Source organism: Typopeltis vanoorti, chromosome 10, assembly GCF_054136105.1.
Source record: "Typopeltis vanoorti isolate ZY-2024b chromosome 10, IOZ_Tvanoo_1.0, whole genome shotgun sequence".
In the NCBI taxonomy this organism is placed as follows: domain Eukaryota; kingdom Metazoa; phylum Arthropoda; class Arachnida; order Uropygi; family Thelyphonidae; genus Typopeltis; species Typopeltis vanoorti.
In genome coordinates this window covers 121,808,941-121,823,716 of record NC_143558.1, presented here as the reverse complement: position 1 = coordinate 121,823,716, position 14,776 = coordinate 121,808,941, and the positions used below count along the sequence as shown (strand labels likewise).

General features: G+C 36.1%; 1 protein-coding gene across 1 annotated transcript in view; it reads right to left on the bottom strand.

Annotated features, from left to right (window-relative positions):
• Positions 1-14,776, bottom strand: part of LOC150102750 (potassium voltage-gated channel protein eag-like) — a 326,654-nt gene that overhangs the window by 36,890 nt on the left and 274,988 nt on the right. Inside the window, exon 8 of the mRNA XM_090398733.1 lies at positions 11,531-11,783. Within this exon, the coding sequence (XP_090254859.1) occupies positions 11,531-11,783 (253 nt within the window). The remainder of the gene's footprint in view (positions 1-11,530; positions 11,784-14,776) is intronic.

Below are 14,776 nucleotides of genomic sequence, written 5' to 3'. Positions count from 1 at the left end.
TTTGTACATTAATACGCCACGTTAACAAGACAGACTCCATTTTCTTTGGTATTTCTCATGCGCTAATTAAGAAGACGAGCATAATAGCGGCCTTTTACGTAACTTTAGGTAAGAATATTTAGTAATCTGTCTGATAAATCTTAATGATTTGCGCTGTTTCTTGGAGATGCATATCAATGGTTATTATTCCGAATACATGTTATTTATGAGCGAAGATTTTCATTTGATCCGATGAGGTATTCATAACACATTAAACTGGTTATTTAGTCATAATTCGAACAATGTCAACATCAAGAATCGTTATTACTTAAACCGGGAATTCTGTAGCATCTGGGTCAGAACTTAAAATTCACAGTATAATAGAACCGTGTGTGTTAGATCATTACTACAGCTTTCAAAAATATTTGAAAAAGTGGAATCTATTTCGCCAGTGATGTATTTCCGAAACTACTGCAATTTTCTTTTCCTGAAAGCACATTTACGGCACGGCGTCTTTGTGTTTTCGTATATACAGTATCGGTTTGTTCCAACAACTAACACACTGCACCTTTTCTCTGATCTTTTGTCCGCTAGCGAATGGCATAGTAAAAAATGGATATTGTTGGCAGGAAGCCAATCGGTATTGTTACAAGACGGGATTATTTTTAGAAACAGTTTTAATCAGTAAAAAAAGAAACATTTCAACGTACACAGTAAAAACATTTCAAGTTATAGCAATGAAAATTGTCACTTTTAATATTTGAAAGTTATTTCTTGAAAGGAAAACGGAAAAATCAAAACACAGCTAATGTTTTTCAAACCACTTTCTTATAACTCTAAAAAAAGACAGATTTCTGCTATCGATAGTTTCATGTTGATGTCTACAGCAACATAAATTACATGTCTATATCTTCGCCTTCAAATTCCAATAGATAGTTTTTTTTTTTTGGAAAGAGAGAGAGAGACAGTTTGAAAAGCATAGAAATGATAATATATTATGTTTTAGTTTAAAGATTGAACTATATTTCTTGCTCTGTATTTCGATTTTACTCCAGCTTGACAAGTATTGCGTCTAGATGTGCGGTCAAGAAAAAATGCCCATGCTGACCTACAAACCTAAATGAAGGCAGTGAATCTCTGCTATAGGTCATATTTGCAAGCTTCAGAGCAAATGGATCACACTTCCGTTCCAATTTGTGTGTGTGTGTGTGTAGCTTTGTGCCAAAAACTCCTTCGGGTCTTACTACTAAATTTTTTATCCAACTTAACGTATTATAGTGATTGTACGTTTCCGTGAGGAAATAAGAAAAAATGCAATGCGGGACATCATATGTGCAAGTGGTCTAGAACGCCAAGAGGAATTAAGCATCTAACGGTGCTAGTCACGAAATGTAAGGTAAAGTGACGCCAGCTATTTTTACACGAGGGTGGCCTTGATATTCGATAGTTATGTGATGATAGAGACAATGATAGAATGCCCTACCAGATATTACAAGTAAAGGATCCAGAAACAATATTCTTGTGACACAGTTAGAAAATTGTTTCTGTCTTTATTTATATAATTTCGAAAAACGCACAGAAATTAAAAATAACGAGCAATTAACGGATATGTGACAACAGGGGATATCAGTTACTTCATTAACCCATGACTGATTAATTTAACTTTACACTTAGAATCGGACACAAACCTAATATTTCCAACGAAATCGCTTGTTTTAACTTTCTAGTTACCGGTTAATGTAGGAGTTGCATTTATAGCTACGATACCAATTTGTTTATCGAGCAGATCCGGTACTCTTCCACTAGTACCAATGATCACAGTCCTGGTAAGTTAAAAAGTTTGTTTGTTTAGAATTTCGTCTGAAGCAACTAAGGCAACAATGCAGTGTTTTTATCTGTAAATTGCGTTTGTACTTTGGGCCAGTTTGCCTCATTTGTGAGATAAAGAAAACAGAGTCTTCAAGGGAAAAATTATACCTGAGCAAAGGACCAAGTTCGAGTCCCGTCTAGAACGTAATAGTTTAAAAATATTAGCCCTGCTTTGATTTTTCCATTTTCCTTTCAAGAAATAACTTTTAAATACTAAAAATGAATTTTCATTGCTATAACTTGAAATAATTTTACTGATTAAAATTGTTTCTAAAAATAATTTAATGTTTCTAAAAATAATTTAATGTTTCTAAAAATTCAAATTAGCTGTATTATCGACAGCCTCTCTCAAGGTACGCATACAGCACAATTAGATTTACCTAATATCCTTTTGTTGATTATTTTAGTTGCGCCCACATCTACGTGTTTTCTCAAAATATTGCCAGCTAGTTATGCAATATTAGTCGTCGCTTGACAGGAACACGGTCTCAGTTCACTTACCACGAACCATTCACAGCCCTTAGCTGTCCAAATGATTAATGGCTGTTCAGATAAAGTAATGCTTTGCATTAATGTTTCGTGTCTTAGAGAAATAAGTGCTGATTAAGACATTTTAAACTAAATTTTATATGAGAATATTTTTATGCTGCATTTTTGGCTGTACTTTCTGTATTAACCTCTCTCAACAGTTCAATTAAGGAAACAAATAGAACATCATTAATAGTTTTCTAAATAGAGTTCGTTAATGTTTTATACCTCAAAAACTATTCTATAAACATCATCAAACCATAGGAAATGTGTCTGTTCTACAGTGAGGTTCATGCACTCTATTTATATATAGTATATATACTCTATATATAGTAACACATATTTTTGTGTTGTCTTTCATTGTTACTATGGTCATCTTTAAGCTCAAAAGTTGTATGTTGTGACATATGCACAGTTGGGCTTTTCTTGAATTATTGCAGGACCAGTTAATAAAAAAATCATCACAGAATCTTTAGAACGAATGATACTTCACTCGATAGAAAACTTCGATCTAAAACATGATTCAGGGAAATCACCAAATATAATATAATCGTTTAGAGACCTTTTTGTAAATGTATTTCATCTGATATTCACGAACGTGTGATTAATCCGCACAATGGTCTTTCCATGGTTATTACCACAACCATTAAAATGCAGGGAATAATTAATGGAAAATTGATTGAGTCTGATTTCTTTTTTAAATAAAAATAATTTCCTAACATAAAATGCAACAAAATTCATGTTTTGTTGTCTTGAACACCACGGATTTTAATAATTGAAAAAAAAAAAACATGAATTGGGTTTTTTTGCGATTGGTTTTGGAGTGTATTGGAGATATTTTGTACGAAAAAGTGCGTTTTATCGAAAGGAAACAAATAGAATCTGATTGCTTTCGAGGGGATTTATTATGTGCAACTTACCCAACAAACGTGGTAAACCTACTATCTACTAGTAAGGGGCAAATCCCTGCTTTGCACCATAGGGGGGATTGTAGGGTTATATAATTTAGTAGTCTGCTCTAGAGAACAAACATGGAATCTTTTCAACCCATTTAAGACCTCCAATAAGCAGAGTAGTAAGCTCACAATGAAAATAGTCTATAACCTATAGGTTAATTTTCACACCTAGATGGAGTGATGCGCATGCTGCATAATCCACTTTCATTTGAAATATCACCTTTCCCTCTCACCGCCATTGTTCATATTAATTTTCTTCTATACCAAATTCTGCCCGAAAATCGACGCAAGCCAATTCTTTACCTCAAGAGTAAGTGTGTGTCTCATTATTATTATTACCGACCTTCCAACTAGGAGACAGAAGTCCACCTATGGTGGTAACGGCATAAACTCTCTGGGTTATCCAAATTCGTATTTATTCCAGATAAAACACAACTATTACCAAATGTGTTTGTAACGGGATAACCGGAGTATCGCCAATAGGGAAAACATACCCCCAGACATAGTTCGAAGGATTTCCCTACACAACATCTTGTGGTCTACAAATCAACCAGATTTATAGACCAACAGATGATTATAATCATCTGTTATTCTATAAATCGGTACATATTTGGAACATCTTAATCAATGCGAACACTATAAAAGGCCTGTTAAAATGCTATTACAAAGTAAATGCTATTATAAAACCAAGTTTTGTAATAGCATTCATGTATATTATTATCAAAATATTAAACCTAGATACAAATTTAGGTACTTAAATTCGTGAGCATCTATTGGGTTTGATTTGTTCTCCATGGAGTAAGTTATACCGTGATTCTGGCTAGGTGAATTTATTAAAAGTTAGAATTTGAAATTCGTACAAAAATTTAGCCATCGCAATGTTTGTTTCAATGGATCGTTTGAAGGACACAAGAGACATGTGTCGAATTATATATTGCAACACCTATCCAGTTAATGCAGTATAACTTTTTGGGTTTAGAAAATTTCATTATTATTATTATTATTATTATTTTATTATTAAGAGAGACCTCCAGGGAGTTGGGAACCCATCGAGGGAGGCAACATACTACACGTACCAGCTATCATACTTATTCCTGAATTCATTCACTCTGCTTGCACTAATGACATCCAATGGCAATCCATTCCAATCACCCACCACCCTATGAGAGAAAACTGTAGCCGTCAACCCCTTCTTAGCGGCATTCATTCTCAGCTTCCAATGATGCCCCCTCCCCTTGTACTTTCCCCACCCTTCATAAATTACAAAATTCCATCAATTGAAATGCTGTATGACCCTTTCAGAAGTTTGTAAGTCTCAATAATACCACCCCTTTTTCTCCTGTTTGCTAGTATCTGCAGTCTAGAAATTCTCAATCTGTCTAGACTGCAGATACTAGTAGCAAACAGGAGAAAAAGGGGTGGTGTTATTGGACACAATCCTGATATGATTTTCAATACTCTCCTTCCCACTATATCCAAATATCAGAATCACAACGTAACCCAGGACACCAGAACTGCGCACAATAATTTAAGTGAGGTCTTATCAAGGCCTAGTAAAGAGGCAAAATGACATCCATATCTTTACATGTCACTTCGTTTCAGCATTGCAATTATATTTTGAGTTATATTTGCAATCTTTGCTACATGGCCCCTGAACGTCCTGTCTTCTGTCACTCCGAGATCCATAGCTTCATCAGTTTCTTCTAGCATAATCCCACTAATATAATACAACACTGGGTATCTAATCATGCCAAAGTGAATGACTTTACATTTACTGACATTGAACTGGTATCCATTTTTCCATCCCCACAATTCCAGTCTATTCAACTCATTCTGTAGGTACTGCATATCAGCAGCATTCCTGAATACCCTACTTATCTTTGCATTATCAGAAAATAGCTGTATGTCACTTCTCAAATCTTTCCCAACATACATCATTAATGTACAGATTGAATAACAGTGAACCAAGCAATGATCCGTGCATCCTCCGTATACCACATTTTGATTTCAGTAAGCCGTTCGCTTATTCACATTAATATTCTATAATCCAAACCCATATTCTCCAATTTATGCAACAGTCTACATTCTTATTCTGTCAAAAGCCTTAGCAAAATCCAAAAGTATCATGGTGTATCCATTCCCCTTGTCTAGTTCAATGGTAACATTGTTATAGAATGTGAGCAAGTTGCTCAAACATGACCTTCCCTTAGTAAACCGATATTGCTTATTGCAAAGTAGAAATTCTATCAACCCATTTCTGAATGCGAGCCCTGACCAGTTTTTCCAAAATCGTCACCACTCCTGGGATACTAATTGTTGGTCGATAGTTGGCTACATAGGTTTTTGCACCACCTTTTGTGCAATGAAATTACCATACATTCTTTCTATTTCAGTTCAGCTGAACACTCTTTTAGCATACGTGCCGATATCCCATCAGTACCTATTGCTGAATTCTTATTCAGTTTGTGCAATAGTTCTAATATCTAGTCCTCATACACTTCAGTTTCTTCATCCAGTGAAGAGGTAGCAGTGAGCTCAATGTCGCGTAAAACAGGTTGATAGATTTTAACAAAATAGGCTCTCATTAGTTGCACAACCTCTTCTGCATCTGTAATCCTCACGCCATCTGCGTTTAGAAGAGTTATTCTATCATATTCATTCTTTCTTGCACTTACAGCATATCGATGGATTTCTTGTGGATTGTCTTTAGCAGGCAGAGCAAGTTTCTTTTCATACTTAGACTTTCCTTTCCGTACAACAGTTGTGACTATTCTTGCCTGCTGCTTATAATTTTCGTAACGGAAATTGTTTTTATGTACACGGTATTCCTTACATATCATCCGTTTTCTTACGAATCACTTGCTTAATAAGATTACACTACACATCCATTTGACTCCCATCCTATTTATTCTTCGAACTCTCGGGACACATTCCGATATCGTGTCATTTAAATATTGTTCAAATGCTTCCCATAAACTGTTGACATTCTTCTCATCAAGCAACCGATCCTATTCCACTGAACTCAGTATACTCCTCAGTTGGTCACAATTTCCTACTTTATTGTTCAGCATGATACCTTTTCTGAATGGAACATTCATAAACTTACTCACTTCCCAAGTGAGTACAGCATGATCAATGTCACCAACCGGAGGCAGAATAGTTACGTCTTTAACTGAAACACCCTCTGACACTATAATCAAATCTAACACTCTTTTCTTTCCTTCTCCCATTTTCACATTAATTTTCTCCTGATTCATTTTTGCTTTCATTCGGCGCATATTTATTGCCAAATTTTTGTAAAGCGATTCGCAATGACATTGACAATTCAACTGCATCGGTGAGTTTAATGAAATTTAGTAAATAGCATCTGTATTAAAATTTGTCAAATTGTTTCAAATAGCCCATTTGTAGCAGCAAAATTAGAGAAATCAAAACTATCTACCTACAGTACACAAGCAGCAGCGTTTCATTAACACAGCATAACTTTCACAAGTAAGAACTCTATAAAAGCAATAGCACTCAATAGAATTCTGTGAATAACATAAATTTGTCATGATAGTTCTCGCGGAAGCAATGGAATCGACAAAAGAAGATTCAATACTAAACGATTTTTAAAATTTAACTGAATTCTAGTCCAGTACATACTTCTATTACTATCGCACCGTTTCCTTTTCCTTTGAAGAAAAAAAGTGATCGTTATGGGAAGTCATTGATGTACACTATGATGAAAAGTCAGAGTGATTTTATTAACTAACCGTTTCAAAGTACGTGGAATTATGAAAGATTAATGATAAAAGTCCCTTGAATTGCGAAAAGCTGTTTGTTCACACTGATCAATATCCGATAAATTACAGTTAGTGTCGCATATCATGGATTGGGGAAAAATTATGCATTTATTCGTTAAAATGTCTTCTAATCAAGTTTAAAAGCTTTGCAGATGTAATTTTTGAATATTTGTTTATGGCATGTTTGTTTATGTGGATAGGCTAAAAGGTTATATTAGGTTCTGTTCTTTGGTAAGGTTTAAGATATTCGTTTATATTGTTTGGTAATATACTATGCATTTCAAATAAAGAAATAGCTTCTTAGTAATATACAAGGTCAGTTAGAAAGCTGAGGGCCAAAGGCGTATTTGATGGGCAAAAAAAATAAATATATTGATTTTACTGTTTAATGGCAGAGACTATACGAACAGAAGTGAAACATCTTGGCTATGAAATTGTTCCTTCAAAACAACAGTGTCTAAATCTAATGAACAACACCGACGCCGATTTTTCACTTCTTTCCCTTGCTAGTACTTAAAGAACCATTATCACTTAAAGAACATCAACGAACTGAAGAGTCGATATAAAATTACATGGTCGTAGGTCGCGATACCGGTTTACAAAGCAGAAAGGCACGAAAATCATTGATAACGTTTACTATATAGATCAAACGTCATGTCTTTAAGTGAATATTTGTTCATTCTCCATGCTTTTAGTGTTGCCCAGTTCTATGGTTCATTGCTTCTACCTTACTTTGAGTATTGCTTTTGTTTTACTATGGTGTAAAATATTAAAAACCTAAACGGCATATTCGAAGTTTTGGCTTATAGAAATACATTGAAACAGTAAAAAATAAGAAATGTTTTTATCATTTGAATTTTGTTTTCGCATTAGATATGTATAATTACTGCTTGTACAGTTTACATTTTTTATCCCTAAGAAGAAAATGATTGTGTAGTGCGATATATTCTGTAGCGAAGAAAGTTTTAGTTTATCGGGATAATTTTTATCATGCATAATATTATTTGCGTTGTTGGAAAGCAATAGTTTGTTGCTGCAAAGTAAATGCTTTAAATTAATTCTAAGCTGAAATGAATATTTATGGATTAACCGTTTGTCCTTTTAGTAACAAAGAATATTGCCATGCGTTCATAAAAATAATCATATCAAAGCCAACAAGTCAACAAATAGTTAATTTCATGTGACTCATTGATCACTATTAAGAAACAAAAAAACATTTATATCAGTGCAACCGAATTGGAATTATGAAAAATTTATCCACTCTGCAATCTATCTGATCCGTAATCTACCAAACCCCACCTACTCTTCCTGGCAGAAACCCAAATCTCACCTTCCCCAGCACCACTTATCTCAACCTCCCAAACTACTCACTCTTCAACAACTTTCTCCCCAAGGGTGGTGTCTGCGCATACATACGCTCAGACATATCTTGCCAGAGAGCACCTAACCTAGAATCACCCAACTTTGACCTCCTTTCGCTGAAAATATCCCTTCCCCACTCGGTTCAATTCATCTGCTGCCTCTATCGCTCCCCAACGCAACCAACCACCCTGAGCGCTTTAATTTCCTCTCCTTCTTCCTTCTAGGAGATTTTAACGTCCACAACACTAGCTGGCTTTCCTCCTCCAGTTGTACAGATCTTGCAGGCAGAGATGCAGAAACATTTGCCATCACTAACGACCTTACACAACTTGTCGAGATGCCAACCAGAATACCAGATAACCCAAACCACTCCAAAAACACCCTAGATCTCTTCCTCACCAATGACCCCTCCAAATACACAGTGGGAGTAGTGAGCCCCCCCTGGGCAATTCTGACCACAACCTAGTGCTCATCTCCTCCCCCATGCAACAACGTTTACACAGACACTCCCATACAAGAGTAGTTTGGTATTATAACAGTTCCAAGTGGGACAGCCTGCGCAACTTCTATGCCGCATTCCCGTGGTTGGACTATTGCTTCCGGCCTTCCAACCCAAACATATGCACCGAGCTTATTACCAAAGTAATCCCCACCAGCATGAATACGTACATTCCACACAACACTCTGAACTACCATTCCCTAACGAAATCCTGGTTCTCCAAAAGATGTGCCAAGGCTGTAGAGATGAAACACCAGACAACTGGCAGAAATCAAGAACCTCATCCTCCTTCAAAGCTTACAACGAAGCCCGTAATAGATGCAAAAAAAAACAATCAACGCTTCCAAAACAGAGTTCGAAAGAGCAAAAAGCAGGAAACTAGCAGCCTGTCCAAACGGCAGCCAAGCCTTTTGGTCTCTTGCCAAAGCAATTAGCCGTAATTTCTGTCCAACACTATTCCCACCTCTATCACACCCTAATGGATCTACTGCCTCATCACCCACAGAAAAAGCCAATCTTCTGGCCTCATACTTTGCTTCAAATGCATGCATAACTGACAATGGTAAATGTCCCACAACCATTCCAGACACCCAACATACAATGCCCCCTATATCCTTTTGCCAGGATGAAATCAGAAAAATACTGTCCCAATTAGACACAAAAGTCTCCTGACCCCGATGGCATTCCCCCAATCGTTCTGAAAAATTGAGTGCTCCAGAACTGAACCCTATCCTATGTCACCAATATATACTCTCCTACTCCACTGGAATCTATCCCACAAACTAGAAATTGGCCTATATTCAGTCCATTCCCAACAAGGGTGACAATTCACTGCCATTCAATTACCGCCCTATCTCGCTTACCTCAGTCCTGTCAAAGGTAATAGAAAAAATCATCAATTCCCACCTCCTCCGCTATCTTGAAGACACTCACCAAATAAATGACAGTCAGTATGGATTCCGCCACTGCCGATCAACAGGAGATCTACTCACATACGTCATCCATCTCTGGACAAATAATATGGAGAGGTTGGCGACTCTCAAGTGGTTGCACTAGATATCTCCAAAGTCTTTGACCGAGTTTGGCACAAAGGCCTACTAGGCAAACTACCATTATTCGGTCTGACCCAGGACTTCTGTAGGTGGATTGCCAGTTTTCTGTCTGGACGCACATGTGTGTGATGGTGGATGGCTCCCTATCCTCGCACCACTCAATTAATGCTGGAATCCCACAAGGTTCTGTCCTCTCACCAACCCTGTTCCTGCTGTACATCAACGACCTACTGCAAGTGACCTCCAACCAAATACACGGTTTTACAGATGACAGCACACTACACTCCTCGTTTGCATTCGATAAGCCTTACCCTACACAACTCACCTCATCCTACAGAACATCAACACCACCACCCTCAACTCCGATATCCAAGCCATCCTACAATGTGGTTCGGATAACCTCATAAATTTCAACCCCAGTAAAACCTAGTTCTGTACTATTTCCCATAAAAAAGAACAACTTTTTCCCAGTATCCTTTTCTACGATACCCAAATTTCCAGACAGCCTGAGATCTCGCTCCTCGAAATCACCCTCGCATCAAACCTGGCACTAACACATCCCAAACATTGCATCCTCAGCCTCAAAAAAACTAGGATTTCTCTTCCGCTCAGGACGTCACTTCACCCCCGAACAGCAGCTACTAACATTATACAAGTCACAAATCCGCCCAACTATTAAATACTGCGACCACATATGGGGTGGGGCCCCTAAAATCTCTCTCAAAATGCTCGACTCAATACAGAGGAGGACAGTTAGACTTATTAATGATCCATCCCTTACCAACTCTCTCTCTTCCCCCCCCCCCCCCCCACTTTCACACAGACGTTTGGTCTCTGCAGTAAGTATATTCTATAAATATTTCCATGGGAAATGCTCATCCGAAATAACATCAATAATTCCCCCGCTCAGTACTAAGCTCATTGGAACACGTGAAGCTGCTGCTGCACAACATCCCTTCACAGTACACCTAGAAACAAATAGAACAAATTTCTTTTCCTCTTCCTTCATCTGTGGAAGAGGAAAAGAACAGTCTCCCACCTGCTGTGTTTCCCAACGAATACAATTTAAAGTCATTCAAATCAAATGTAAACAAATTTCTCCTTTCCCAACCCACCACCCAACACGGTGCTAATGTACAATGGGTTGACTAATCAACCTCCTGTGTATGGGTCCAACATAAAAAAAAAATCTATATCTGCAATTTTTCCACTCTGTTATTTATTTATTAGATTACAACATCTAATAAATAATTAACTTAAATCACACATTATAGAAATGCATGAACTGAAAAGAGACGGGAACAGCACAGATGACAAACAAGCTGAAATAATTTTGATAAATTAAAATGCTAAAGGCACAACACCAGGAACTGAATTAGTTTCTATTCTGTTTTTACCCTATATTTATATATATTCGAATTGTCTGAATTCTTAAGTGATCAAAAAAATTGTGAGCTGATAGGGAATGTGCATTACGAAATGGAAAATCAGGACACTCACCTAATATTGCTACCACTTCATCATCTTGAATGACCTCTAGAGAGCCCGTAACTACAAAACTTAGTGTATCGATGCTCTCACCAGTGTGATAGAGTAAGTCACCTGGCGCACTATGATCCATGGTAAAGTACATTGCCAAAGCTCTTAAACAGCCATCGCTAGCCAGCCGAAATCCTGGATGTTCATTGAATACATTGCGATTTAAGTGCACACATATGTCGGCAGTCATGTCCTTCGGGCAGTAACTTAGCACCTGAAACACAAAGAGAAAGTCACTGGTTTTTAATATCAGCAAATGTTATAAATAAAATTACACTCTATTAGAAAACCTATGAAAAGTGAAAAACTGAAAACCAAGTTAATTTAAAGCTTATTTTGTATTTCTGATATTAAAATTTACTGCCCATCCTTTCGAGCGAAAGTTTAGAGAATAGTGTATTGTTGTTGTTGTTGTTTTTTTCCTGGACACTCGGAGCAACTACTACAATAAGACTAAAATAAAATCACTAGCGGTATCACATTAAAATAATCTAATGTAACGTGTAAAAATTCCATTTCAGTATGACACCGTCACGTTTTCCTGAGTTTCTCTACGGAAAACGTGACAGCACCTGAGGTGTCTCAGTTAGCTTCGTTGTTGTTTATTCGTCGCTACACCATTCTATGGTTTAATAAGAGAACACAAACATTTCTTGTAAAGCAAACATCTCCAGAAATATCAGTAGTGGTTCTCTTAGGTTGAAAGAATCTCATTTGAGCTAATACACTCACTGATTAAAGACATAATTTTTCTCCTGTTATTCCCAGATCAAATGTGGATTTCTTACTCCTGAGTTTACGCTACGGATTTAGCTCAAGAGTAAAAGACCAACTGAGGTTGCAATTTTCCTATAATTGACTTTTTGTATGGTTTATATTCCCGGAGTATAAATCCATATATTCCAGGAATTGTTTAATATTCTACATGAAAATTTAAATATCATATGTCATAAAAGATTTGTTTTATATAATTTTCTACTATGAATTTAAGAATGGCATTGTTATTTAAAAATGCAAATTGTTAAACTTCTAAGCGCTTCAAATCTTTCTTTCTGTTTCCATGTTGATAACACAGCATATACTTGAACTTAGATTGCAATCTGTGAAATAGAATTTCATTTGCTTTTTTTTGAATGATGTCTTTATTTACAGATGCTGGGAAAAACTATATTTTACTGTGTGACTTTGACTATTTTCTAGTCTTCTGATACTGTTTTCAGTGAAGATATTCAATTACTTTCAAGGCCAGATGTTGGTCTGTCTGTCTGTAAAATTGTGATTACGGTAGTCTTTCAAACTCATCATTTGACAATTCATGCATATGTTTGAGCTTCATTACCTGCAGCACACGAAACACGCCATATCTTCAGACTCATGAAATAGTGGAGTGCACACTAAAAAGAGTCCTTCGAAGTTTCAAGATGAATTATAAGATTCCACGAACTGCATGATGTTCCGTAGTTACTTTTTCAAAACGGATGGTTTTTTTAATTTGATAGGATTAGTAAGTTTTAAAATAACTGAACTGATTCACGCTGAGGTGTATTATGTAGCGACTTTGTAATTGTAATAACGTTAAAGACATCCATTCCGGTCATTCCTCAAAATATGTTTTTAATGCAGACAAGACAGTAGTTTTAAGGCAGCTGTAACTTTTTTGTAACAATAATAACGAAGCAGCTAAGGCTTCGTTACTATTTCGCATTTCGTTTTTCTTATTTCGTATATATTCGTATATTCTTTTTGATAGCTTCATATTCTTTGGCCGAATGTTTCATTTCTTGGAGTGAAAAAAACCTAAGTTCTCCCCAGAAGAGGGAAAAATCACCTTTAGTTTAAAAGTGCTTATACGCACTCCGACCTAAAACCGAATTGGATATAGATTTTTCCAGCCCACGGCAAATGCCGTTCTTCGAAAGCACAATAAAAGTCCTAATATGAAAGACAATGATCATAAAAAAAAGTAAATAAATATATATATATATATATATATATATATATATATATATATATATATATATATATATATATATATATACACCAACAACACTGAGATCAAGTTCTGAAGCTTAAATTAGAGGAGTTTTTCTATTTTGTGTATGCTACTCCTGTGCATATTAAATAAAACTCTGTATTTACTAAGTTTCTCATTTTACAAGAACACGAAAAATCCTGTAAATGTGTAGTTTTAAAAAAAAATGCAATTATGAGTTAGGAAGTATGTTTTTCTTATTCTTTTACATATTAGGGTAGTGGGCTGTTACGTTATGTATTAGCCATAGCCTATTACGATTCGAAACCGGATTAAAACATTAATACCGTGAATGAGCTAAGGGTAACGTGATTCGACATCCTGTTCTTGAGACTGTTATGAAACATGTCTTCTAAGTTTATACCTACACTCCTAAAAACGAACAGAAAGAGAGTGGGTGTGGCTAAAACTCATAATAAACTAATTTTTTTGGATGTGAAGTTGAAAAAATCGAAGATGTTACCATGCTTGAAGTTTCAGTGATGAAGCTTGTGACTCAATAGAAGTTTAAAATAATACTGAATAATATTAAAATAAAGATCCAAGGATCACGCTATATAAGAACAACAGTAGGATAAAACGAGGGAGATTCTTTGATCACTGAACTATTAATACACTGTGGATCTGTGCTAAGTGTTTACCTGATTTTCTAGTTGACTGAATTGCAGCTGTTACAAAGTACAATCTTGGAACAGGATGGATCATACTTTAGTTTGGGAACTAAAGTGTGATCGGCTCACCATGAAATGCGTCTATTGAAAATATGACAAATATGTTAAGGGTATGTTATGAGGGGCTACTCGGAAGGAAGGAGGCTTCCTTCATTAGCCATAGAACGGACTACACATATTACAAAAATCATTAGTCAAAATTCAATGCGTTGGAAAGCCGGATTCTAGATGAATATTATTTATCCGCCACTTCTGTTTGACAAAGATGTTCAGTTAGACATAACCTGCAAAATAACGTTAAATCTAATCAATAAAAATTAGCACTTTGTGAACAGCAAAATATTTCTCCTCTATTCAAACGATTATAGAGGATCTAGTGGAATTATTTAATGGACACTATTAATCTATTTCATAGTTAAATGGACAATCATCTACAACATACAGAAGGAAGGAAGGCATATACTACAGTGACCGGAAATGAAGGGATCAAAAACGTGAGAGAGG